Here is a 27488-nt window from a genome sequence, read left to right as displayed (position 1 = left end):
CTAGGTTGTAATTGGAGACGCTCGTTCATGAGTTTTGCTGTTATCCACCTACAGGTGTTCAGTTTCTTGCTGCGTAGGCTTTGTTCTATTGGTGGCATTCACACATCCTTTGCACAGTTTGCTCAGTATCCTTGCGCTTGTGATAATCATTAAAGTCTTCACATTAAGATCTGAACATCATCGCATGAATGTGCATGATTTTATTTGCGATGCATTACGGTTTGATTTCTTTTTTGAGAATGACTGAATATTAACATATTTTAACGACCCGCGTATGAATGCTACTTTGATCTATCATATTTTTCACGCATGCACGAAACATTTACACGCATGTTGGGTAGCACGGTTTTAATTTTTATGGGAATCCGGATCACCAAACGTGATCTACAGTATGCCCCATGCTTCAAAGTATTCCCTACTGCCTCCCACGAAACAAATCTCAAGTAGAACAGCAACATGATTTAGACTGTCGACGTTCTACACATATTTTTCACAATTTTTACCTGAGCCATTGAATAAACTCGAGACTACCTCTTCAGGAGGCATAAAGAACAAACCCAGGGTTCTTTCCGCGCAAAATTCGAGTATCAAGAACCGCCAAGACAAGTATGGAAGCTCCGATACACCACTGCCGAGTATCGCTTGATTTGGCATGCGACACACTGGCACAGCAGAGTGCTAACCTAAAAGGTTAAAATGCCACATAAGGTTCCTTCGACGCTATAAGGTACAACACAAACGACCGCATTTCAACGATAGGTACAGTAGCAGTCCATTCTAAGCTACGCTTTTAGCAGCGTAACGTACCCCAAGCTTCCAACATTACTTTTCTGGCGCCCCTGGCGGAGCGCCGCTGGGCCTGCTAATGTTACCGCACCCTGTACCTTCTTTCTTATTATTTTTGGCATATTTAAGGATGCCAACCTCTGAGTGCAGGAAAACAGGCAGTGCTTTAACCACCTTCAATGACCTCGGTTTGTTTGTCGAAGAAGACGGTGGCTTGCAGCCTTCACCCCATAACCTTCTGAGAAGCGCGCACGACCAGACGAGCCTGCGGGTCCCACGCGCGTTGACAAGCTAATCTGCGGCCGCAACCGTCAGCGATATTCGAGACCCCCACCAACACCCGATACCCAGAGAGATAATTTCGCGCATGTCCCTTTTCAACCCCTCCCCGACCGACCCTTCCCCCTCACCGTGTGCCATTTTGCCATCTTCGTATACGCGCTGCCCCCAGCTGCCTAAACCCGTGGCTCTGAAACATTGTCTCCGATGCCGGGCATTATGTTTGGCATTGTTGTTCGTTTCTCCTTTTTCGTCCTAATCGGACCCGTTGCGGATTTGACCCAGATCACTATTTCTCATGAAGCCTTTCACCTTTTTGAGGTTTACTTATATTTCATTTACCTCATACTCATTTTACTTGTTCTTACGCAATTCTTTTATGTAAAACATCAATCTATGTGGAACTTATGTGTATGGTGTTGCGTTTTAAATTACTTCGAAAGACTTCAGTAAAAAGCTTTCTGGAACCATTCGAGGACAAGATGAAAATAAAAGTGTTCATTGAAGAAAAATTTTAAAAATTATCCTTCGACAGTCCTAATTGTCTTTGGCATCCTTTCTTTAGCTTACCTTTCTTCTTCTGATTAGATCATTCCAAGCGGAAAGAAAGGAAGGACGAATTGTCGCTAGTGATCAATCGATTACTGCAGCGTGTTTACTACTTTGTGCAAAAAAGTATTTAGCACTGATGTTCATATATGTAGATGACTGCGCATGAGAAAACGCTTATTTATTTAAGAAATTATGTACTTTAATTCCAATATTTTCGAAAAGTCAACAGAAATCGGAAAGATAGAGAGGCTAGACCCCCTGTTTTTCACTTTCTGCGCACGAGATGTTATAATAAGTAATCGGAATGGCCAAATGTTTGTACTTGTCTTGCATTTCATTCTTCGGGCAGAAAATCTTGATATTTCTTTTTTTGTTTTGGATATGCTTCAACCTTGGAAGAAAACGTCTCTATTCGCGTTAACTGCGATGTTTGGGCATCTTTCACGTGCACATGCATAGCCCATATGGCACGGCATAGAGAGGCAGGCACTCGCTCGTTTTACCAGCATTTTGCACTTGCGAAACGTCGGCTTTATTAAGATAGAGTGGAGAGGCCAAAGGGGTGTTTTTACTTACCTTAAACATTATAGATATTTACACCGAGCATGCACCGTGATATTTTCTTTATTCACAACTCATCTTTAGAGTCAGACCTGATAAGACCCTTCAAAATAACGACACTGTTAGCAAGGACGCTACGGTAGGAGTATCCGGAACATTTTCTTCAAATTGTACACTGAGCCCCAATCAGCTTTTTTTTCATTTATTACACGGGATTTTTGTTTGCTCGTAAAGGTGCCATCTTGTCGTGTAGGACTCCACAGGCACTGTTGGCAGCATGAAAAATTTCTGAAACGCAACGACTCTTTGTGCTTGCGATCATGTATTGCAATTATACTCGAAGTCACCATTTTGCTCAGTCCAAGAGCATTTCAGCAAACAGCAGGAAATCAAAAAACTCTTGCTTCGCTCTTTGTTTGTTTTTTCTTTCGTGCGCGAGTTGGCAAAATGCAACTGGGGACAAGCTCATGCCATGCCACACTGGGGCCTCAACGACATCACCCTTTAGTCAAGCGATTTCCGAGGCTTTAATTGCCAACATCTCGAACGCCGTCAACCGAATGTCGTCGAAGTGTCTCATTCCGGACCTAAGCGGCCCACCCTAGATGTCCACAAAGGTTCCACGTCAACCATCACGCAGTTTCGAAGCGTGGATTTGTAAATTACTGTCTAACTGCATTTTCTACTTTTCGCACTAATCCGAAGGTTTGACGCGAAAAAGAAAACTTAAATTGTAGTCTAGTGAAAATAACTATATGCACCCATGGAACCCTGATCCCATAATATTATTGGCAAAACGCTCTTATGCAGTCAAACAATTACGAACTTTTTTCAGCGCACTTCATAATTTTCGCGCTTCCAGACAATCTCATTTATTATACAATATCACACTCACTTGTTACACAAATAATGCGCACATAATATTGTTCGTGCCGTGCGCAACACCTATTTAATTAAAGCATGGTTAGTTCGAACATTATGCAAGAAAACAGGTGGAACAAAACAATGTCATTTAAGAGCCATTTGTGAGCTCGCCCGATCTGCATTCAGAAAATATCATGAAATGTGTCACGTGGCTTTTTTTCTGTGGTATTATCGAATATGGGTCGTAGGCACTCTAAAGTAGTAACGCCTTTCTGTACTTCTCCGATTTTTGGCCGCGTTCATCAGTAACGCGCTATTTTTCAAGGTGTAACTTGTAACTGTGGATATTTTCTGAAGTAACGAAAGCAGTAAGGGTATCACCTTTGTCGCTACTTGTCGCAGTTTATGCAAGATTTACATATCAAGGCACGAGTAAAGTCTAGTGACACTTTTCACTTTTAAAATTTTGTGTTCCAGGATATTGAGTGTCATGACCGGTGGCAACTTGCGCCGTCGTTACTCGCACTTTTCTGGGCGAGTGAAGATGACCTTGGGGAGAGGCAGATTTTCTACATTGTTCTGAATTTGTAGTGTTATGGAAAAGAAACTTTAAAGTGGCGCAGTTACATTTTAGGCGTAGCTATAACTGTAACGATTTACTTTTCGATGAGGCGACTGTAACGGTAACTTCGCTACTTTTATCTTAAAGTAACAGTAATGGTAACGAACTACGTCTTGAAAATTACCTACCCAAGACCCGTCGTATATGCATGTCTTTTTTTTTTTTTTTTCAGTAAGGGTACCACCTTAATTTTTCGTTTCGTGACCCCGTCTTAGGTTAATCGCCATGGCAAGCTTTCACGAGCACACCTACGCACTGACCGCATTTTCGTGCACATAGGTTGACGTCAACACGTCATTCCCCCGGAACTTGATATCCAACACAGACCATACACTGGAGATGCAATCGAACCGGAAGCATCGAAAGCGTGCCAGCGGGTCCAGTTCGTTGAAAACGCACTGGAGGAAGACGTGCCCTAGGGAATCGGGCAGGCCCCTCGGAGCACGGGTCTCGGAGGCGGCTAAAAATACGGGTCCTCCACGCCGTCGGAAGAGAGAAAGGGAACCAAGCGCCACCACGAAAAGGGCCGGAAGAAGCTCCCGTCGTCCCACTCGAGACGAATCTTCCGCCCCGGCAGGCAGCCGCAGGCCTAGGCAACCGCACCAACGCCGAGCGAAGCAACGCCGTCTTTTCTATCGCCGAGCTTGTGCAGCTCTCCCCTCGACGTCGCGCTGGAAGCATAGGCCTATTTTTAGGCCTACGGGCCTCTCTTCTCTTTCTTTTTTTTTTTTTTTGAGCAGCGGAAGTTGCGTCTGTCCCTCAGATCGATTAAGATGCTAAAAGGTCGCTGGCTGACATTGGATTCTACTTTTATTTGTTTTGTGTATACACTGCTCATCAGAGGCTGTAAGCACTGTTCCGTTAAATTACAGGACAAATTATTTGGGGGCAGCAGGGGTAAAGGAGGGAAAAGGTCTTTAATATTAATACAGATGTTAGTCCAGCGTCCACCTCACTTTCCTCGACTTTTTTTTTTCTTCTCTATATAGGTTCAGATCGTTTTCTATTTACATCCAGGGGCGTAACTTGTTTTGAGAATTTTGTCTACGCTTCCAGACTCCAGTTTAATCTGGAATGTCGAAGACGCGTGACACGAGAGCGCGAAATTGTAGTTTGTTTGGCCTGTTTGACATGTGTTCTGAGTTGGAACTTGTAGTATTGCTTGTCGTCGTTCATTTGGGGTGCTTCGTACCTCTAAAAGTTGAGTGCTAAGAAGGGAGACTTTTATGGTAGTGAGTCCGTGGAGAGCTTATTAAGACAACGCCCAAAAACTATTTCGTTTGTTTTTTACTCAGAAGTGAACAGGTAGCTACGAATGCAGTCTTATTTGAGATTACCGCAACCAAAGAAAGCAGCGGTTGATAAACCACGCTTTGGCAGGGTATCACGGTTTAGTTTGCCAATTTGCTACTTTTCTGGTAGCTTGTCTGGATCAAGACGTATTCTGGTAGCACCCACAGAAACTGTCGTAGTAGAGCAAGCTTGTCGTTGATTGTTGATTTGTGTTAGACATTCCAGTGTGTACACTCACTCGGGTTTGTAAGAAAGGAGACAGGGGCTACGCGAGTTGTTTACAATTCATCACTTCCATCATGAGGAAACAACTGTGAAATAAGAAGAATAGGAAGTCCGGCATTTTTTCGAAGTGTTCGTTCTAGAGCCCGTTTGGTTGTTTCGTTCACTCGCCGTTTACGACTCCAAATTCTAGTGGTCTAGCTTTGAATGTTCACCACAGGTGTCAGGGACTTCGCTTAGACGGCACTGATATTTTAGCTCCAAAGCAGTTAAATCCAAATACAAAATATTTTTAAAACTGAGATACCTATTCTATTTCCTAAATGGTTGGAATAAATGAAGACAGCTTTCAATCAGTGTTCAACACTTTCCTCAGAAGCTCGTTCCTCGTTCCTTCTGATTTTTAAAACGCGTTACCGTTACAAATTCTATTTGTGAGAATGAAACTCGTTCCCGTTACAGTTTAAAAATAGAACGAATCGTTACATATACTTCAAATTTGTGTTTTGATGATCGTTATGTTCAATTACATCAAACAAATTTGTTTTTGCTGCGAAGCAATGGTGAGGGTGCAGGCTAGCTGGTGTGAATTGAGCATTTTTACAACCCGAGACGGGGATACGGACAATGGACAAACACAGAACGACACACAAAATGAATGAAGGTCAATTTTTGCGTATATTTTAGGTTACCAATGTTCGGGATACAAGGTTTCGTTCGATGTCTAGTAACCTTTTCTTCTGTTGTAACTGTAGGCCTCTTTTAAGAAAGTTCAGTGATGGCTGTAGTCGGCCTAAGATGTCTGTGTGTAGGAGGATTCGTGGGAGCAAAGAAAGTACCTGGGCTTGACACGTCCCTCTTCTTTCTGTGTATTTTCATTAAACTAAAACTTTGGGTGTTTTGTGCAGCAGCCTCAGGCACTGAAAAAAAAGTATTAATGTCCTTTAGCTCTCCTGCACCCTACGGTTACCAAGCGAAACCCCACAAAATAAATTTCTAAGTAACCAAAAAGGTTAACGAGACCCTGCTCGTTGTGATGATATTGTGTTTATACATTTGAGAATTTCCCTCTTAGATATAAATTAAAAATGACCCAACTGGATGAAAAGAGGAACGCCGTTGTTTTTTCCGTTGCAGTAAAAATCTAACGAGTTCCCGTTCCAGTTCACCGATGCAAAATGGAACAACTGCGTTTCTTTGTTCCTCCTAAAAGGAACGCGTTCTAGGAACGTCGTTCCTTGGAACGCCGTTCCGTGCAACCCTGCTTTCCATGTACAAGTTTAGCAAAACAAAACTTATCGGGCTTGAAACAGGGACATATATGTAGCAATGCGATGTGACTAATGGGAACGAAGTGTTGTATCCTTGCACAGTTCACACTTAAGCACCGTTCACACTCTTGCGACCGAGTAAGACTGAGAGAGACCAGACCGGTTTTTAAGCCTTTTGGAACTTCTTAGGACCGGATGCGATGCAGCGGAGCTGGTCCTAAGAGATCGCAAGAGGCTTAAAAACCGGTCTGGTCTCTCAAGGGTTTACCCGGTCGCAAGAGTGTGACCGGGCCTTTATGCTTACGTTCACAGCGATCCTCTATGACGCGAAGCACTCTGACTTGCCGATTAACGATGTAGAAGCAGTATGCACCTGGAAGGAGCATGACGCTGCAAGTAGTTGAACAGGTCATTATTCCGGTTCGGTTCTGGTTCGGGTTCAGCTTGCTTTGCATTTTCTTCCGGCTGGATCCGACTCAGCGATGAATTCACAATAACGGTTTGGGTATTGGTTCCACCATGTGAGACCGGTTCAAACCGGTTCTTATAGAGAAACGTCCACAGCCCCAAGTCGTCAAGACGGTGTCATAGTGTCATCTGCATTAATTTTGGTGTCCTCATGGTGTCATCTGCATTAAATAGAAAGCAGAAGCCGTGCTGCGAATACGAGGACAGCAAAACAAATATATGCTTAATTTCGTTTTGTGATCTTTTGAATTTATGAAAAACATCGTTTTATAGAAATTAAATGGTAACACAGGAGACTAGAAATAGTTCCAAAGTGCAGTACGCACACATGAAGTCGATCAGCCGGCATACACAGGTGCACCGTGACAGTATAGGACGCACCGTAATTGCAAACTACCTCTACCCCGCACTTCCCAACGCCTTGCTTGAACTACTCAGTTCAAGAAAAGAGAGCAATGTAAGGGTGAACTAATCATATTAGAAAATAGAAGGAGATAAAATAAAATGCGCGACATAAGGCCTTTAAAAAATGAAAAAAAAGAAGAAATTTTTAAGCAGGCTTCAGGGTTCGCGGCCACTCGAGGAGACTGGAGCTTACCCGACCGGCGCCACAGTGTTGGTCACACTCGTCGCGGCTTCATCTCTTGGCGACTTCAGATTTTGCCACCGCCAAACAAAAACGACGAGAGCCATGGACATTTTGTTTCTACATTGATTTTTCTGTTTCTCTTTCACTTTCCTTGTGAAACATTGCTTAGCAGCAAGAAAGGAAACACGCACGCACGTACGCACATATGCACGCGCACACACACACAAATAATAGCTTTATAGCTCACATGCCTTACGAATTTCTTAGCCCACAAGGTTACGAACTGTTGTGCCTATGCTACGAGCTACCCGTGCCAATCCACCCCTCGTAACTTGTAACGTGACTTGGCTCTCCACGTCTCGCACCGCCCTGTCGGAAGGGCGCGTGACACCATCCGAGCTCTGAATTTGCTGGGGTGACTCGTAGCGTCTTTTGCGGTGCATGGTAAGGTTAAACTAGAGTCACTGTATGTTCCCAGAGCACCGAATTCCATTCAGTCCGCTTACAGGGAGTAAATCACCTCAGAAGGCAGTTCTTATTGGCTGATCGGACCCCTGGCGGAACTCATCAGTCGGCCATGATGTATTTAGGTCCAAAGTAACAAAAAACGTATCTAAAACGTTTCCGCGTTGCCACGGGTATGGCGTTCACGCACGGCCGAGAGCTTAGGGCATCAATCAGTTAGGACTGAATGGAAGGTGCGTTCGCTTTCTCTAGATTTTTTTTTTATATCACGTAGACGCTAATTTGGTTCGCCAAGGAAAATTGCCGGTCCGTTTGCTCGCTCCGGTTGCGCTGATGCTGCGTTTCAAACTTTACGTTTCAGACACCAAGCCTAACACGCGACTTCGATGTGTTTCCAGGCTGGAGACAGAAACGAGTTAGCGAGGAGTAAGTGACGCACACTTCGGAACGAAGAAATTAACTTTAATAGAATCGAACCAGTGTCGTCGCAGGCCAGGAGATTGAGCGGTCACTGTACGCGCTTCGCTTCGACCGCACAGGGCAGCGCCATGTAAGGGATCGCGACTGCTGCGCCGCTATTCGGTTCTGAAGCGAAGCTTGGAAGTTTCGGTACTCTGAGAACATTCAGGGACTCTAAGTGAAACAAAGTACAGAAGAGTACTCCACCGCACAGACCTGCCGACGCCAAGTCGTGCTGCACACAGACGTGAAATAGTTTTGATTGCTTCATTATTGTTGTACGGTCTCCACGTCGCCACCGTTTGTTTAATGAAAACTGCCCCGCTGACGCCATTCTCGCAAATATTGAATTGACTTCGCGCCGCCACTCGCAAAAGCCGCAGCTCACTTTTATTGCGTCGAACTGTCTTCTACTGAACTGGTAACCACCACGGGAGGTTACGGCTTAGATCAGGTTCGGGCTCAGTAAAAAATGCTTGATTTCGCTTACGTTTTGTTCCGGTTCGGTCAAAAATATCTGTCTTGCTCTGATTTTTTTTTTCGCGCTTGTGTTCGGTTCTGTACCCTGCAACACTCCCGCCCACTCATTCTCAAACTACAGTCGCGTGTTCCCTTTCATAGTCCCGCGGCGACAATTTTCTAAAAGTGTGGCTGTCTTCGCAGCAAACGGCTGAAACGAATAACTAATGGGTCTCACTGAAACAAAGGATTTGAGTCGACCGTAGGAAGAAACATACACACGCGGGGCGTTCCCCCAAAGGGGGGAGGTATCCTGGTGAAACCGAGTTAAGGGGAGGTCTTAGTTTGGTTCGAGTTAATCTGCGTAGCCGTTTAGGAGTGGAACGATTCATTACTAAAATTACAGGTTTCGCCGGCCACCCCCGGCGAGAGGCATAAAAGCGCGCCCGTATGGCAACCCTTCTTGGGGTTTGGTGCTGCCAGCAATGTACAGGGCGGATGACGTTCGTATTCTCTTTTGTATCTTATCAGCGTTTGCGCACGCGTAAAGTATTTTCTGTCCGAATACGAGAGAGATTTACGCGCGGAAGAGGAGTTTAGAGCCAGATGATGGTGATTCTTCATGCACTCGCGACAGAAGTTTCTCCGGGGCTTGCGGATTGAGAGACTAGTCTGCCAAGATAAAAAAAAAAAAAAAAAAATTAAAAAAATCAGCGCTATAGGAATGAAACAAAATTACAACGTTTTATTGCTTGCGTTTGGGTTGTTGGGAAACATTGACCTTATTGCTTGTTTCGTTCTGCAGATGCCGTACACTATATAGCAGAAAGGGTGGTCCGTCAGGGTCAGTTATGAGTATTCGTTATATGCCAACTACCTCTGCTTATCCGCATGCTATAGATAATTAGTTCATTCCACGGAAACTTTGACCAATTCCGTTACCATCGCCCAGTATGGGAAAAAATATTGTTCGGTGTTTTCGCTCGTTGAAAAGTAACTCTTACGCGTACGAGATATAACATGCTATCACGACACCTGTGTTTTTGCAATGGCTGTGTCAGTGAGAGTGATGAATGATTCTGAAAGTACAAATTGTACGGCATGAAGTCTGCGCCCTTTGTTTAGAAACGTGGCATAAAACCGCTACTGTTTGTATCACGCACGGGAACGTGGGACGTCCGCCCTGATGGATGTTCAAAAACTGAAAGTCTAATGAAAACACTTGAAAACAATACACTTCTATAGCACCGCTTTGTCAGCATAGTGACACCTCCTACCTTGTTACTTCAAAATTTGCAAGGTTTATTGTAGTAAGCTGGGAATACGGGGGAAAATACTTGCTGTGAGCGAGTTATAACCAGAGAGAAGTACAGTCCATGTGCAGGTCACAATAAATCCGCACGTACCCCTGGTATTCTAAACGTAGGTTGCCATGTATTTAAAAGTACACAATTTCAATACTTTTTGCAGTTTTAAGCCCTTATATCCGAAATCGTTCCAAATTTGGTTGCTGGTACTGAATTGAAGATTTCAACGATAGCCTCTCTCTGCTTGCACAAAAAAGTACTCAAACGTACTTGAATCATCGCTGTTTCCTGTTATATAGCTCTCCTGAAGCGGAAAAGCCCCATACACCAAAGTTTCTAGCGACTGCCCACCTGAGTTAAGTCAGTTAACCAATCAGGATATGAAGAGTCAGAATGTAAGGCCAGCCTGGCCCAATCGTGTTAGCCTAAGGTCACGACCACGTGAGCACGACTCTGCAAATACCGAACAGATGTTGCGCCTGCCACTAACCTGAAAACCAAGAAATACAAAAAAAATTCACCAGAAAGAAAATAAATGATCTGTGGGGACGAGCCTTTTGGGAAAGTGAAGAATATGAGAAAGAGAAGAAACGTACAAACGTGGTTCTGGTGGGAAGGGGGGGGGCGGATTGGGAGACTGGCTCTTCGCTCCGCTGCGGGGCTAACCATGGATGGCGAAGCGTGGTGATCATCATTAACGGGGGATCTTAGTAGGCCTGCTTGCGGAAAGGTAGGGTGCGATGTGGCATAATTTATGTAATGACGGGGTTTGATGATCGTTTCATATAATGGTGTGTCAGGGTTTTGGTCCGAGGAAGTGGTTTTCTCAAGGCGGAGCTTGTGGTTATGTTCTCACCTCTACCAATGTTGTGGGGAGGAGTATCATTATGAAGTCCTCTCTCAGAAGTATGTCTTTGTCCTACTTTGGAGGTACACGATTCTCCGTTAAAGCTGCTTCAAATGTTTAACGGAATAATGTTACGCTATTATAGTATTTATTTAAAATTATTTGCAATGCAACAGCGACATGAACTGCCTTGTGCAGTGCTAATTTTTTTTTTTTTTTTCATTTTTCGTTCTGGTACATTTATTTAGCTTCGCTGAATCGTGAATTTCAAGAAGTGTATGAATACATTGTCCTAAACTAGGGGGCTATGTTCATCTTTTGTATTATTTGGGATAAATTTACTTCAACTTTACATATCAAGACATTTAGCACTGTGAGAATTGCATCTGAGTGTTAGAAACGTAAAAAAACTAGATAAGTTTGTAAAACATCCAACTAGTTGACCCGTTCCACTGAATAGTTTAAGGTTTCGATCGTCAAATTCAAGATATCGTCAGGGACATTTTTGAACACCTGCACAAGAAAAGCTATTTACCTGGAAGTAAATCAGAAAAAAAAAATATAAATTTAGCAGGGCTATATAATAACCTTCACCCTTACCGTAGCATTTCAATTTGCATTTAGATAAATGTGCTTCCGTAATTATTATTACAGGATTAGATGACAATATTAGAATAATGAGCCATACAAAAATAAAAAAAAACTATTATAATGACACTAGAATATTACTTTCTCGGCCTCGGCCTCATTTACCTGTCTGAATAAAAGCTAAAGTTAACTTATGCCAAATAAACATGACCATAAAGGTAAGCGTCAAGCGTAGGTGATAGTGCTTATTTCTTCATAAATTTTAAATGAGAAAATTTGTTTCAATTTTCCGGGGCCCCTGTAGAAATGTATGCAGCGACGGTTGAAATGAGAAACATGAACTTCGGAGTTTCATTTTCTTGTAGAAGGCGAATGACAGCTGACGTGATTGTTTTAGATGTTCTCTCTTCAACCATTATCGCAAACAAACTAAGCTTCTTTTTATTTATTTTTTTGCAAAGCCAGTTGTTAGTTTAATGTTTTCTTGGATGTGTCCCTTCTCAAGTCACTTCAAGAAACGTCTACGTTTCGAGTGTTATAATTAAAGCTGTGCCGAATTGGGCTATTTATTTCGCAGGCTGTTTTGAGAATATTTGCTTGAAAAGCAACTGCGTACGTCAACGCTTCATTGGATGCTTTATTTTCATAGGAGTTATTTAACCTTTAGACAGAACGTATTTTTCGAAAACATTGATTACCTTCTGCGGGAATAAAAACTCAAAGAAGTTTCTAAAGAACCAACTACTTTACTACGTGAGCGGCATTTCTCGATATGCCTTAAATCATGGAATACACAGAGTGATGGAATGCAATCGGCGACGGATCAAGATTTGTTGTTATCCAAAACTCGCCTATCGGCACATCGACCAGATTCTTTAACTACTCTCCCGCGGCAGTGCAGGATGCGCAACATCGAATGTGTATACTTAAGGCTTCGATCCCCTGTTGACCTTGTTGTATAGCTATAAAACGTTTTTTTTTTTACTTGTGTATTCGAAGTATGAATAATTTTACAAATGTCCTTGCTAATACATTACCCTTGTTTGTGAAGATTCAAGGCAAATAAAAAAGCCAGTAGCAGATCCGTTCAGTATATGACTGAGAAATTATTATCGCCGCTGGTTGTAAAGATTTCGTAAGTGATAGTGGTGTTGAAATAGAAATTCATTTTGTTAAAAAGTTTCTCATCTAATGCTCGAGATAAAACGATAATAATTTCTTTAAAATGTTATAATACAGAAGTGCGAAGGGTAATATATTTGCTTTGCTTATCCGAAGCTATGACGTGGAAGCAAATTTCTTATATATATATATATATATATATATATATATATATATATATATATATATATATATATATATAGAGGATGTTTTATTAAGCTTAACAGATTTGTTTAAAAAAGGCCGTGAAAGTTACACTTATGCCGCTTGTGGAGGTGAGTTATACGGCCAGGGGGACATATTATAGGGGACTAATCGTAACAATCAGTCAATTATTTAGCTAAAATTTGTTAATTAACTTTTTAATTAATGAAAATAAACATATGGTTACAATTAGAAACTTGCTCAGCGTCATCGAAAATCACTAGATCAGTCATTTTCTGAAAGACTTTGAGCGCGTGAGAAGCGTAGTAGTTCACTAAAGTTACCACTCGTGGAGCAGGTACAAAGCTAGCGGTTGCGATAAGGCGCCCGCGCGATTTTTCCGTCGCTTATCTAGCCCCAGCCTTGTACCTGCTCCACGGGTGGTAACTTTAGTGCACTACTACGCTTCTCAGGCGCCGAAAGTCTGTCTGAAAATGACTGATTCAGTTGTTTTTGATGACTCTGAGCAAGTTTCTAATTGGAACCAGATGTCTATTTTCATTGATTAAAAAGTTAATTAACAAGTTTTAATTAATTAGACGACTGATAATTACGATTAGCCCCCTATAATATGCCCCCCTGGCCGTATAACTCACCTCTGCAAGCGGCATAAGTGTAACTTTCACGGCTTTTTTAAAACAAATCTGTTAAGCTTAAAAAAATAACACCCTGTATATAGTTCTGCCTTCAAGCTTGACTTAGGAAATAAAACACATGTTCAAAAATCACATTTAAAAACAATATTTCCCAGAAATATGATGTAAACGTTTACAACATAAATTTTAATACTCAATGCAAAATTGCTCCTACCTTGATATTACCCGAGACAAAAATACAATGAAACCCCAAAGCAATCATGTTTCGATACTTATCTAGCTATATAATTCATATAGGACTATTAGATATTGCACTAGACTGCGCAAGAATAAATGAATTATGTTAAAACAGCCATTTTTTTAATACTTGTGCTGAAATTTGCGTTAACAAGCAAAATAAATACTTTTCTAGTCATTGATATGGCTAGCCTCCGGTACGCACCTTGAGAAACATCGGCTACAAATGGAACATTTTTCAAAGGCAAATATTTTGCTCCCCGATAAAGGTTTGAGTGGGAAAAGAGCCTTCGACGCCATACCTCAGTGCTAGATTTGTTTGCTTGAGATCTAATATGGTCCTTGTAGCCAACCTCCGATATATTGCAACGTCAAACTATGACCAGAGGGCAGAATTAAAAGGTTCATACGCATAGTTTTGACCGCTTGATTTGGCATTAGGTATTCTAAACCCGACTTGATATATGCGTATTTCAGACTGGTGGGGACGGATGCCGGAACAAATTACGGATCGCATATGCTTCATTAGTTTTTTTTCCATCCACAATCAACGAACTGATTAAAAATGTTATAAATAAATATGCATGCCTAATGGCCAGATAACGTAACTGTTGATTGTAATATTTCTAGGAAGAAGGAACTAGGTGTTTTTCCTGTCTACTTATCCAGGATTATGAAGCGACTAAAGTGTATTATTTTGCATGTAAATAAGAAATGTTCACGGCTTAATTCCGAACTTACACAGAGAATAATATTCTCGCCGTGAACTTTGAGGGTTGCCGTGTGTTGAGCAACCACCGACAGAAATTACCACCGCGGCAAAGAAATAGTGGGCATTTCATTTTCTTACCAATATTTTTCCCCTCGCCTCAAAGAGGTTGAGAGAGAGAGATAAAGGAAGAGAGAGCGACCACCGCTCGTTCCGCCTAAAAATAAATCTCGTTCTCTGCCTATTCTACCACGTCCGTCTCAAGCATCGCTCACAACACTCGCACCCAAGAAACCCGGCTAGAAGAAAAAAATAAGAGGCAAATGTACCCTATAAAAGAACGAAGATCCAGCACTAAATGAAGAGGGTGTGAGGCAAGAAAATAGAGAAAACGGAAAAGAGATAAAGAAATAGAGATACGGAGGGAAAGATTGAAGGAGAGAGAGTGTAAGTACGTGTGTTAGGCAACGGAAGACGCTGGACGACGAAAGCCAGCGGCGTATGTACCAGGCGCAGAACCGGCGAAATGTGTTCGTCGGCTTTTTTTTTTTAATATTTTCTTTGCGCGGGGCGGAAGGATTTACAGACGGGGCAGGGAGCTCCTTTTCCCTTCTTGTGTTTGGAAGTGCATTCGAGGAACGATTCGCTTCCCGCTGCTCTCTTATAAATTTCGTTTCCTCTTTGACTTTTTCTTTTTCTTCATTGGGTCTTGGTGTGAGGTGGGGGTGGTGGAGGAGTGGAGAGGTTTATGTGAGGGTGAAAGACTTGCAAAGTGAGTCGAATATCAACTGCTCGAACACAAAATCCTAAAACACCAATACAAAAAAAAAAAAAATATGCAGCACTATTAGTGTCGCGGCAATGCAGGAGGCTCTTAAATTGGCGGAAAGAGAACAGTGTTATACTTTTACTCTTGCTACAACTGCTTGAAATCGAGCGCGCGTTTTTGCTACGCTCGATATTCGACGCTTTGGTCCGTTTGCCACGAGACAAGGCAGAACAGCGATGACACCCCGCGGGGAGTACAGCGAAATTGGAAAACGGGGAATTAACTGAGGGCTTGCGATCGAGCAATCCATAAGGGACCACTCGTCGTTCGAGGTCTCTCGTTTCTAACAAAACACAACAAAACAAACACAGCCAAGAAACATTGCGGAGTAACCTCTTTTGTAAGGCGGTAAAAGGGTAGTTTTTCTTTATGTCTATAAAACAACCATAGTACTAGTTTGCTATGTTTATAAAAAGATTAGTACTCAATGTTTACTCACAATTCCGTAGTCACAGGGAGGTCGAGAAATCCAGGGCATGATTTGTAATCTTCACAGTTCTTGCTTCGCTATTTGGTTGTCGACATTTTTATTGGATAATGCTGCGAACGCATCGGCCGTGGAGCTGTAATACTTGAAACTCGTCATACAATGCGTTTTCTTTTAGATCTGTCAGTGACTGTGGCAATATGCGACTCGTAGGACGCGAGTGAATTGGTCAATCGGGATACATCTTGTTAGCTGGTGGCGCTCTGTGTGGCGCATTTCTGATTTTTGATTTTTGCCACGAGAGAGGCGGAGGCTATTTATTTCTGGTCGGGCATCACGAACAATATGAACGCGGAGAATCATTGACAGGAGGAAGACTGTACAGGAATAAAATAAACCTGATAACCGTTGAAAAAAAAAATGCCGCCCGCAACGAGATTTGGTGCGATCACAGTATATGCCCACGAAAGATAATAACTTGATTACTTGCGAGAGCAAGTGCAATCTGTTCTTGAGTCTCAATAACTTGCAGGGAGGTGTACTGTTGGCTTAAAGTCTCATCAGCCAGTTGCTGATATTCGTGATGCATGTTCTGATTTATGTGGTGCGCCGCAACAGGTCGGTGTAGATAATGGAAGCGAAGACAGACTCTGTCTATTTATACGTCACGCATAGTGGAACGCTTTTGTTTCTCAGGAGCGTCCTCAATGCCCCATAGAAGTAAGCCTGATTTGTTGTTGCGTGATACTAATCTAAGTAAATTTCTCACGCAGGGCTTGTATCTTCAATGAAAAAGCGTAGCTCTGTTCAAAATTGGGAATCCCTAGAAAACTGCATATTTAAATAAAGCATGAAACACTCTTAATGACTGAAGGAACGCTGTTTTTGTTGGAAACCTGCGCCATATGGAGCAATGTGAGTATTCATTTCGAGTAGAGGATAGGGTACAAAACAGTGTACACCTTCTTCCAGAATGTTCTCCGGCGCTCAATCTGACATTCAGTCGCGCTACAGCATTCTCGGAAACTCACCTAGATATTTCCAGGTCGCGCGATCTGCTCTAGAGGTAAATCGCGTTACTTAGCTGCCCTAGCATAGAGTACGACATGGGCATTAATTGTTACTTGTACTATTAAGCGGCGTGCGGGCGGTGCACCTAAAATAACTTTAGATCTTGCATGATTACCTACGTATGCCTCAAATAACACTGAAATGCGTCTTGTAGCCACCATCATATCAAAATAGGGACAGATTACACTTTTTATGAAATAGATGTAGCATAGTCCGCAGAAGAAAGGTATATCCAACAACCCGCACTGAAATCTCCAACAATGTCATTGAACAAGTTAAAGATTTATATATATCTAAATTAATCAGGGTGTCTCATATACAGTTACAAGGAAAGTGATCTTTATTATAGCATATAAATAAGTGCATAGTCATTGAGGTAGCTTCTTCGTTCATTAGGCTATTCGACATAACAGCGCGGAAGGCATCTACGGAGGGTCACTGCCAGCTTTCAGGAGCTTGCTCCAGAGGATGGCAGGCGTACGCTACAGTTCGCGATTAACGAAAACTACGTGGCATCTTCACGTGAAACGTGTTCCTGCCTCATTATGCAACCTGCAATGAGAGTAAACGCACCCTCAGCAGCGGAAACAAAAAAAGAAGTCTCGCTGAAGAATGTCTTGCGTTTCTTCGGTTGCGGCTACTTTTACTTCTTTAGACCCGAGTCCAAAAATAGGTATCGGGGGAGACCAAGTTCGTGTCTTTTTCTCGTGCTGACTAACAAGCGCGTAGTCGCGCCAACAGCTTCACGGAAAGACCGACAGGAACCGCTTCGTCGTTCGCTGGTTTGGCAATCATTGTGTCGACACAATTTAAAGGGCAGAGGCAACATATGAGAAAACTTTGTTTTATTTGTTAAGATTCTAGAAGAAAAAAAAAAACGGTTTTAATAGAGCCGCCTTTTTTGACGCAGTTTAAGTGTTTGAGAGGAAACTTGAAGATAAATGTCATTTATTCTTTTGTGTGGAACAAAAGCTTCAGACTCGTAAATAAATCTTGGATCTATGAGAGGGCCACATCAATAACTGTAAAAAAGTCATTTTAGTTCAGTCATTTTTTAAAACTCGGGCGCACCATACTATTGTGTAATAAAACCGTAGTTTTTAGAATGCATTGCTCTGAATTGATCTAGAATCTAGCCAACCTTGAACATATGATGACCTAAATTAAATTATTTTAGATATTGTTATGTTCACTTATGTATCGCTCCTTAATATGAAAAATCTTATGTGGTCGGAATGTATGGTTATAGAACGCTTTCAGTGACGCTCTAAGATTTTCTTTCACTCGATCTCTAGGTTTATGCCTTTTAGGGAATCTAAAATCAAGGATTTTATTGGAGACTGTACGACACACTTATGTAAAATAGTGCTGCATAGAAATGGAAACGTCTGTCACCCCTTACATACAGTTAGCGGCAAGGCACCCTCTCTCCGTAAACCGGCATTTTTACCTTTTTAAATTTACATCAGTGATCCAGAATACAAAGAAAAGAAAAAGAAACTAGGAAGACCTCCTAGATAGTTCAACAAGCAATTGATGACGTATCTTCAACCTCTCCGTCTTGTCCTTGCGCAGGGATCCTAACGACAAGACTCCCAACAAGAGTTCCGGGAACAGCAACCACTCCAGCAAGTCGGGCTCCGACTCAGGCGGCTGCATGAGTCCGCCGGACAGCAGCGTGGTCAAGGGAGGCGACCGAAAGCCCTCACCACCACCAGCACCCCTCCACCTCCATCTGGGAAACCTCCCGGGAAGTCCAGCAACACCCACTTCGGACATCTCCCTCCACCACCACCACAGCATGAACGGGCTCTTCGGCTCGGAGCTGAAGACGTCCACGTCCACGCCTGTCCTGTCCCATCCGTCGTCTTCGCTGTCAGGAGACCCATCGTCAGTCCTGCCCGGAACCACAAGCGGCTTCAGGTTGGGCCATCCGCTTGTCTCGGCAGCGGCACTGACTGACCTCAGTCTGGGACTGACACCGGACTACCAGGCCTTATGACAATCAGTTGCGGGGACAGCCGGGGAATCCGGCTGGTCCCCGCTCTGTCTTCTGCCACCGGAGCCACCGCCCCACTTGATGACCTCCCAGACAAGAGGCTCCAGGGCAGAGTCCATGTTCTGCACGTGAGAGGTTCACTTGGACCATCACATCGCTTCGAAAGACGAGCTCCTTGCTTGAAATCTGCTCGGACTGCTGCCGCGCTGAGTGGCCTCACGGACTAGTCGGCTCCGAAAAAGCACAGTTTGCCGAGTGCTAGTCGTGTTTAGGAAGCTCGGAGATTGCGCTGGTGATAGCTTGTGCGTGTGGCCATCTGCATGGTGAACCGCTGTGAAACCACAAGGCGTAAGGTGGCGCGAGGCCATGTGTGTGTGTGTGTTTGTGAAAGAGGTGGGGCGACAGTCTAGGAAACTTGGGTTGCCGTCAGCTGTGCCACGCTGAGTATCGACTGTGTCACCTGAGGTGTCATCTTTCTGCAAGATGTCAGGATTCAGTGACGTTCCGGACCACGAATGCGTGCAGTGGATTTTCGGAAAGCTCGTTTTCATGACATCCTTAGACGTTATCACGGGCATGCATCCCACAAAAGATAGATGCTAGTCTTTTGTTCATCAACAGAGTCGTGCAATAGTCGGGCGTGGCTCTAACAAAAGAAAGAAAGGAAAACAATCCAAATAATATTGCATAACGTTAGCGAATAAGCTGGGAAGAAAAGAATCCGACTATGTTGCAGGTGCACACCTATTCATAAAAAAGCGTTTCCAAAGCATGCAAGGTTTTTTTTTACATTTCAAGACATGACGAACTTGCTACGACTTCACTACACCAAGAATCACAACGAATTAACAGACGCCAGGATACTTGGTTTGTTACATTCTTCATTTGTATAGAGATGTTGTCCCATACGGTTTATACTCGACTCGCTAGGAACACGAATCATTATTTTTATTTTGCAGTTTTGTTTTTCTTGGTAAATGTGATAGGAATGTGGCGTACACATCCAAATTGAAAAGAAATTAGATTTGTGTTTTTAGTATATAATGATTTGCTTGATGTGTGGCTGTATAGAAGAACAAGAGCACCTGCTGCAGTGCATTGAAAGATTACAAGTGTCGTTTATGTCTGTCTGTATGAAATGTGACTGAGGTAGTTCGCGATAACTTTTTTCTTTAAATTCACTGATACCACTGGCGCTGCAAATCTTCTGTTCATTTTGGTAACAAATGTTAGGCGTTACAAATTGGTCTGTTCTTAAAAAAACAAAACAAAAAAAAAAACACGTGAGTACCTTCGACGTTTCCTGAACGATTGTTCGGATAACAAGACATCATTTGCGACGGAACTAGGAGAGGTCTCTTGCCTAAGATTAAAGAATATCTTGTGAAGAGTGTGAGAGCAGACATTCACCATGTTGTCGGCTTACTACATGAGCACCCTACGGGTGTTTCTTTACTATGATTTTGGAAGTGCTATGTTGGAAATATTTTGAAAACATCTGAATGTCTTCATGGATGAACTCCCTTGGAAATATCAGACTGACCAGATTTCTCGGTACAATGTGAAGGATGTGCTTTACGATGAATGTATTGAACATATTTCTGTGCTTTTGTTTTTCTGGTACAGTAATGCCACGAGAAGGTTTGTCTTGAAACGTCAGTTGTACTTAAAAAAATTGTATCTCGCAAAAAAAAAGTCCAGAAGGTACTTGCAATCACATTGAATAATAATATAAACCAGATGGTTCATAGGCAATTTAAAGTGGAATATAAATATATAAATACAAATATTATATTGAGTAAGTTAACTGTCCATACCTTTCGCAGCGAGTAGAAGTTGGCAACATCTGGACGTTGCTGGCTTTTTTGTAAATAGTAATTGACGATAGTATAAATAAACGTAAGGAAAAACCCTGACTTTGTTTTTGACTTGTTTATTGCCTTCCCTACGTTTTGAACACCCTTACATGTCTAGCGTGTAATAAATATATAAGGCTTACACGAAGTGATTTCCGCGAACAAAGTGACAACGTCATAGCGCCCACTTTTAAATGTTAGTTTGAAGAGTGTTGTAAAATTTAAATATTAACAAACTTCCTGAACTCAAGCCCTAAAGAGCAATTAAGTTTATTAAAAACAACCACTCGCATTTATATCTGTATATGGTAATGTAATTATGTTAATCAAACATGCAGTCCTGACGTCGAAAAGATCTTCTCATTGATGTTTTTTTTTTTTTTTTATTTCTTTGGCGTGTTTTTTTTCCGCCCAGGGGGCAGAGATAAAGGAGTGAAGCCTTTATCTCTGCCTTTTCTTTTCACGTGCTCGCTCATTGATAATACTAATGACAATTGCTGCATAATAAACAATTTTACGAAAATACATCACATTATATGAAGTGCATTATAATACTAAAATTTGTACACTAACAACGTGTACCAAGGTTTGGACGCGTATCGACTTTTTCCAGCGGGGCGTTTGCCGAATTACAAGCACCATGGTCAGATCCTGCACCTTAATTATACTTGGATAAACTATGAGCCGACACGTTACCTTAAATTAAAAAGAAGGCAGATGATTTTGTTTGCATTTATAAATAGGCTTCCTTTGAAGATATATAGCTACTTAGATAATAATAATAATATGAATAATAATAATATCTTTATTTCCATTTGCAATGGTGGAGGCCGAGAAAAAAGCCGCATGAATTGGCTTGACGAGCTCTCGGCCCCCGAATTACGTTCTGCAGCAGTGACAAGGCGAGAGAGACTTAAAAAACACACACGCACACCAAAACATTAGTCGTCTACAACAAAATGGCACATCAACGCAGGCAATTCTTTCATGCTGATGTTATCTAGGTGAACATCACTCTGAATAAAACAATTAAGCAGTTTAGGTAGTCTGTAGAATAACATTTCTTTTCCTAGGTTTAATCGGCAAGTAGGTACATTCCAGTATTCAGGGTTTCGAAATTGATAATTGGGAACGCGTTGGTTTAAACCAGACATTTCAATTATGAAAGTACGGTTACTGAACAATTCATGTTTGTACTTTATAAACATGTATAAACATGTATAAACATGTTTATACATGTTTATACATGTTTGCAGAAAGCCTATAATTATACATGCTGTAGATACTTAATATATTATACATTCTGAACAGGTTTTTGTATGCGAGCAGAACGACACATTACCAATTGTACGTTGCATTTGTTTTTGGAGTAAATGTATCATCTTAAGACTTGTTGCCGTGGTAGTACCCGAAACCAGGTGGCAGTAATTTAAATGAGCAAAAAATAGAGATGTATACCAAAATGATTTAATGGACCTCGGAAATATATATCGATTAGGATATACCAGACCTAAAACCTTTGCTAATTTATTTTTTAAATACTCAATATGATGGTCCCATGACATGTTTTGGAAAAGCACAATGCCAAGCGTTTTGAATGACTCAACCAATTAAATATTTACCGAGTTTATATAATTGTGTTCTAATGGAGCAATAACTTTATTTTTCGGCCTAAATATCATATCTTTTGTTTTATTGGTATTTATTTTAACGCGTTTTATCGGTCCATTTTCTTAATTTATCTAGCACCGTGTTGGCCGTAGATATAAGTTGATGTGCCTTATCAGCAGTGAAAGGAAGCGTCGCCCATCGTCAGCATATAAAACAAACATAGTTGTCTGGTCAATTTTCTCAACATCATTGACCTAAACGTTAAAAAGAAAAGGTCCTAAAATACTGCCTTGAGATATTCCCGATATTACCGATTTGATTGGGGAAATGAAATTATTACTACAAACGTATTGTTTGCTGTTTCCAAGATAGCATTAAGGAAGAGTTAAAGCTTATCCGCGAATTCCATAATATTCCAGATTTTTCAATAATAGTTCATGGTTTAGAAAATCAAAAGCCTTAGTAGAGTGTACGTAAATACCAAGTACTAGTTTTCGTTTCTCCAGATTTCTTAAAATAAATTATTTCTCTGCAAGTAAGGCAAGTTCAGTTGATTTCTCCTTTTTAAATCCAAACTGAGATCTTGTAATTAGCTTATGTTTGTAAAAAAAAGTTAGACAAGCAGGCAGGAATAACTTTTTCAAGTCCCATTGAAAAGACTGGCAGTATTGATACAGGTCTTTAGTTATTAATGCCATTCCTATCTCCATTCTTGTACAGAACGGAAACCTTGGCTACTTGCATACGCACAGGAAATATTCCTGTCAATATGCACAAGTTTGAAATATGTGTTACATAGGGTGTTATAATGTCTAGAACATACTTTACTGGCTTAATCTGGATATCATCAACATCTCTACTCGTAGTGTTCTTTAAATTCATAAACACCGAAAACACCTCGGTATCAATAACTTAATCTAGAAAAACAAAATTCTCCTTCCTTTTTCCGGTGTACAAACATGCTTCGTTACTGTATGCGTTTGTAGCTAAGTTTACAAAATGATCGTTAATCGCATTAACTTAAGCAACATCTGTAAGTTCTGTATCATTCACACGAGGCTTTTCCACACCAATATGAGACCAGTCACATTGTAGGACGAATTAATCATTTTCCATAGAACATCAACACGTCCACTTGACGAGCCCAAGTTCCTATGATAGTAATCCGCCTCTGCCTTTTGAAAATTCTTTGTTAGCCTATTTCTACATAATTTGAAATTGTTTAGATCCGTCTGATCTCCTGTTTTATTAAATTTTTCGAACAATCAATTTTTTATATTGATCTTCGATGAGATGTGTGGGGTAATCCAACGCTTACGAATTATTTTGGATGGTTTAAATGTCTTATACGGAAAACTGCTTGCATACAGTTTTTTTAACCTGTCCAGAAAAATATTGTACGCTACATCAGGGTTTGTTTCATTAACAACGAGAGACCAATTTTCATTTCTAATACATTCACGAAACTTTTCCAAGGTTATCAAGCGTGATATCTTGAAAAGGCCTGATGGACTTTTTGTAATTTTTATGGCATCGCTTGCCTGTTATGCAAAAGAAAGTTGGCAAATGGTCACTTATATGATAATTTAAAAGTCCGCTGATCACACAAGTGTTATCAACATTTGTGATAAAAAGATCAATAAGGGTTTTCGTGTTTTCCGTGATTCTGGTTGGTTTGGTTATCACATTAACACAATCATACGTAGCAAGTAGAAAGTCGAAGTCATTTTTAGGTTGGTATTAAGTAGCATGTTAATCTTAAAATCACCTCCAATTATGACAGTTAGCTTATTGTCACTACGGAAACCCAGGAGAGTGTCAAAGAAAGCAAGAAGATCTGGAATGTTGCCATCAGGTGGACAGTATACCACAGAAACATACGTATCATCTCTCAGCAAAGACAGGATTTCATAATCACTAGAGATAGAGAAAAAACATGGTTACAGTTCACAGTCCATGACTTATTTTATTAGTGTACACATACCTCTACCACGACTAGTGGTGCGATTTAAACAATAGGCATTGTAGGATGGCAAATGAAAAACGTCCCCTTCATCAGAATACCAAGTTTCAGTTAACGTAATTACATCGAAAGGAATTTCAAACTGTCCAAAAAGACACTCGAGGTCAATGACTTTGTTCTTTGCAGAACGTACATTTAAATGGAAAGCCCGTAAGGAAATATTTTTTCCGATTTCTATCTCCCGTAGGGAGATGGAAATCGGAATCCAGTACATTGACAGCTTGAGCGGGAAATAAAAAAATAGGGCCAAGATAATTAGTACCTACATAATTATAGAAGCTGAATTCATACAGACGGCACATATACATGGAATTTATTAAAAATCCGCATCCGGATAGTCTCATAAGCTAAGATACGCCCATATTTTTTCACTCACATATAGACTGGAGCGTTCAGTAAAGAAGCCTGATGTTGGAGGCGTTTGCCTATTAACAAGCTGACTGCTTTCGTAACCACGGTAGCAAATGCACAGTTGCACAAAGATGTCCACTTGCTAATAATTTACCGTCTACAAAAAAAAAGAAGGCTTTGTGCAATTTAGATTGAAATATTGCCACTGACAACTTAAGATGCGATGTATTCTGCGATTTACGAGCTTCCTATATTGTCGATCCTCAGTCCATAAGATCGCAGAATAGTTCGATGTGTTCGCCGAACAACGAATCGCGAAGCAACGAGCATGCGCATAAGACACACCCGGCGTTTATTAACCTGTCAAACTAAAACGACTTTGCATTCGTTTTAGTTTGTAATGCAGGACGTTGTTGAGAAGTCTGAGAACGAACTACCAGAACGTTCTGATGTCTACGATAAGAGAAGATGAGCGTGCCGTTTCGTTGATAGATCATGTTCAGTGTCGCATCGCGGGTTTTTGTATTGAGGTCGAAACATATTTTCGGCCATTTCATCCTCCAGGTTTTCTTTTCTGTATCTCTGCGTTTGGCTCACCGAGTATTTGGTGAGACAAAAAACGCGCGGGTAATATTTTAAACGGGTTCAGAACGCATTACATGGTAGCAGAACTAAAGCCATTTGACCATTAGAAAAACGGCACGTCGCCGAATACGGTTGACACTTTCATCGTGAGTTCAATTCGAATTGCCCTCCACGGAGAAGTATGAATGCCTGGATTCCTTGAGCGAACAGAGTAAGATACGGCTCTGCAATACAGCGGAACGCCGATAGTTACATCGTCTGGAAGACACCGCTATAACTCAAGCACACATAGTTTATGTCACTGGATACTGGACAGTAACGTAGGCGATCCAGTAAACTGTGAAAACGAGAAACGTTGACAAATAGAATGTGGTGTTGTGTGAAGTAGAAGCTGCTTTGGAAGGGCCATAAATAATCCCACGAGGGGCTTTTTTTAAGACAAAAAAGGGTACTAGCGTCGTTTCGTAATTATTACTAAACCATGCTGGAAAAAAAAAGAATCCCCTAGAAGGGAAAATGTTCAACGAGAGAAAATATATTCGACGAAGCTACGTTTGCAGGTATACATCTACGCCCATGCACACATCAAAAGAAACAGGGTGAAAAATGTATCTCGTCGCCATATGCTTTACTGCGCTGCGTTGGACCGCGGACGCCGTGGCGAGGCATGTCCAGTGGCGAGCTCAATTTAGAGTTATTACACCAACGAGTCATTTAGCCGCCACCATTAGGCGCCGACCACGCCACCTGCCGGGAGAAACGTTCAGCAACAACAACGCCGCGGCTAAATCCATTTCATCTGGGCTTCCCCCTTGCAGCCAATCCTATCCAAGGTGAAGCCAAGCCAGTTGGGCCGTCCGTGTGGGAGAGAGAGGCAAGGATGGAAAGGGGGATAGGCAGCCGATTCAGTAGAGGCTCCTGAGGGTTTTTTTTTTCTCATTAATATTGTCGGTTTGGCTGCATGCGCTAAATTGCGGGCGCGAAAGCTCTCCGTGTAAAGGCAAATAGCAAATAGCAAAAAAAAAAAATAATGCTTAGTCGTTGCGATTGCGACCAACACTGTTCAGGCTACTGCTGGAATGAGCGCGCGAGACTTATAAAGCCAGCGAGAAAAACAAAACAGAAAAAAATATCGGAGAAAACAAAACAAGAGCACAGCTACAAACGTCGGCAAAATGTCATCTACCTCAGTTTGGGTTTGGGGAGCAAAAGAATTCTATTGGCCCGTAACCATGATTATTTTCGGCCATCTGTCTTTCGATTTTGTCGGTTGGTTCAAACGATTGCATTTTTAATGGGAACTGAAGCTTCATTGCTTTAAGAAAGCTGGAGCGTTCTTTAGTTGTTTTTTTTTTTACAGAATTTATTGGAGCTTTTTTTTTTAAATCTAACAAAATTTCAGTTTATGAAATATCCGTAAGCTCATCTAGATCGAGTAGGCATATGTGTAATTAATTAAAGCTAATGCGGATTTCGGGAAATTAACCGCGACTACCGAATATGCCCAAAAAACATCGATTAATTTAATTGATAGATCGAATAATAGCGCAAATAGCACTTATATGAGTTAGAAAGAGAAAAAAACATGAATAGCGCTATAGTTATTAGCTGCGTATACACGAATGCGACCATAGCTCATCGATTCGACATATATGGCGGCTGTTGTCTGGTAGACGAAAAAGAAACATAGGGACTGGGCGCGTCTGATTGGTTTCGTATGGATTCGATGCGTTACTGACGCATCCATGTAAACGCAGCCACTGACAGCCTCAGAAACGCAGGGCGTGTTTGGTTATGTTCACGCTTCCTTCTCCCTGATTGGTCCGTCGGCGTTCTTATCGACTAATAAAGCAAGCCCTTTGGCTGCGAAGAGGTAATGAGACGCTCAAGAGGCGCCACTCCCTGCGTATCTTAAGTTCTTAGGGTATAAGGTAATTAAAGCCTTCTTTAATTTTACTACAATTCTAGAGGTATGGGGAGCGTAAGTTCGTCTGCTTTTTTTGCAGGAGTGGCAGTGGCGTCAGAACGCTGAGCTGTAATAGGCCTGAATTGAAGGATAGTGGACAAGCATCAAGGCGCCTTGCTTTGAGGTCTACCCACTGTCCTCCGATCAGAGCCAATCAGAGCTCGGCGTTTTTCTGACGTCACCACAACCTCTGCAAAAGAAGCAGACGGACTTGCTCTCCGGTTGAATATT

General features: G+C 41.7%; 1 protein-coding gene across 1 annotated transcript in view; it reads left to right on the top strand.

The window, feature by feature from the left end:
- LOC8039001 (homeobox protein SIX1) overlaps positions 1 to 20781 on the top strand; it is a 44343-nt gene extending 23562 nt beyond the window's left edge. Inside the window, exon 2 of the mRNA XM_029983926.3 lies at positions 18442 to 20781. Within this exon, the coding sequence (XP_029839786.1) occupies positions 18442 to 18868 (427 nt within the window). The 3' untranslated portion in view covers positions 18869 to 20781. The remainder of the gene's footprint in view (positions 1 to 18441) is intronic.
- Positions 20782 to 27488: the final 6707 nt, after the last annotated feature.

Source organism: Ixodes scapularis, unplaced genomic scaffold (genome assembly GCF_016920785.2).
Source record: "Ixodes scapularis isolate PalLabHiFi unplaced genomic scaffold, ASM1692078v2 PGA_scaffold10__122_contigs__length_95168666, whole genome shotgun sequence".
NCBI classification, from domain to species: domain Eukaryota; kingdom Metazoa; phylum Arthropoda; class Arachnida; order Ixodida; family Ixodidae; genus Ixodes; species Ixodes scapularis.
The sequence above is the reverse complement of the archived record's forward strand: the minus strand, read 5'-3'. Positions and strand labels throughout refer to the sequence as shown.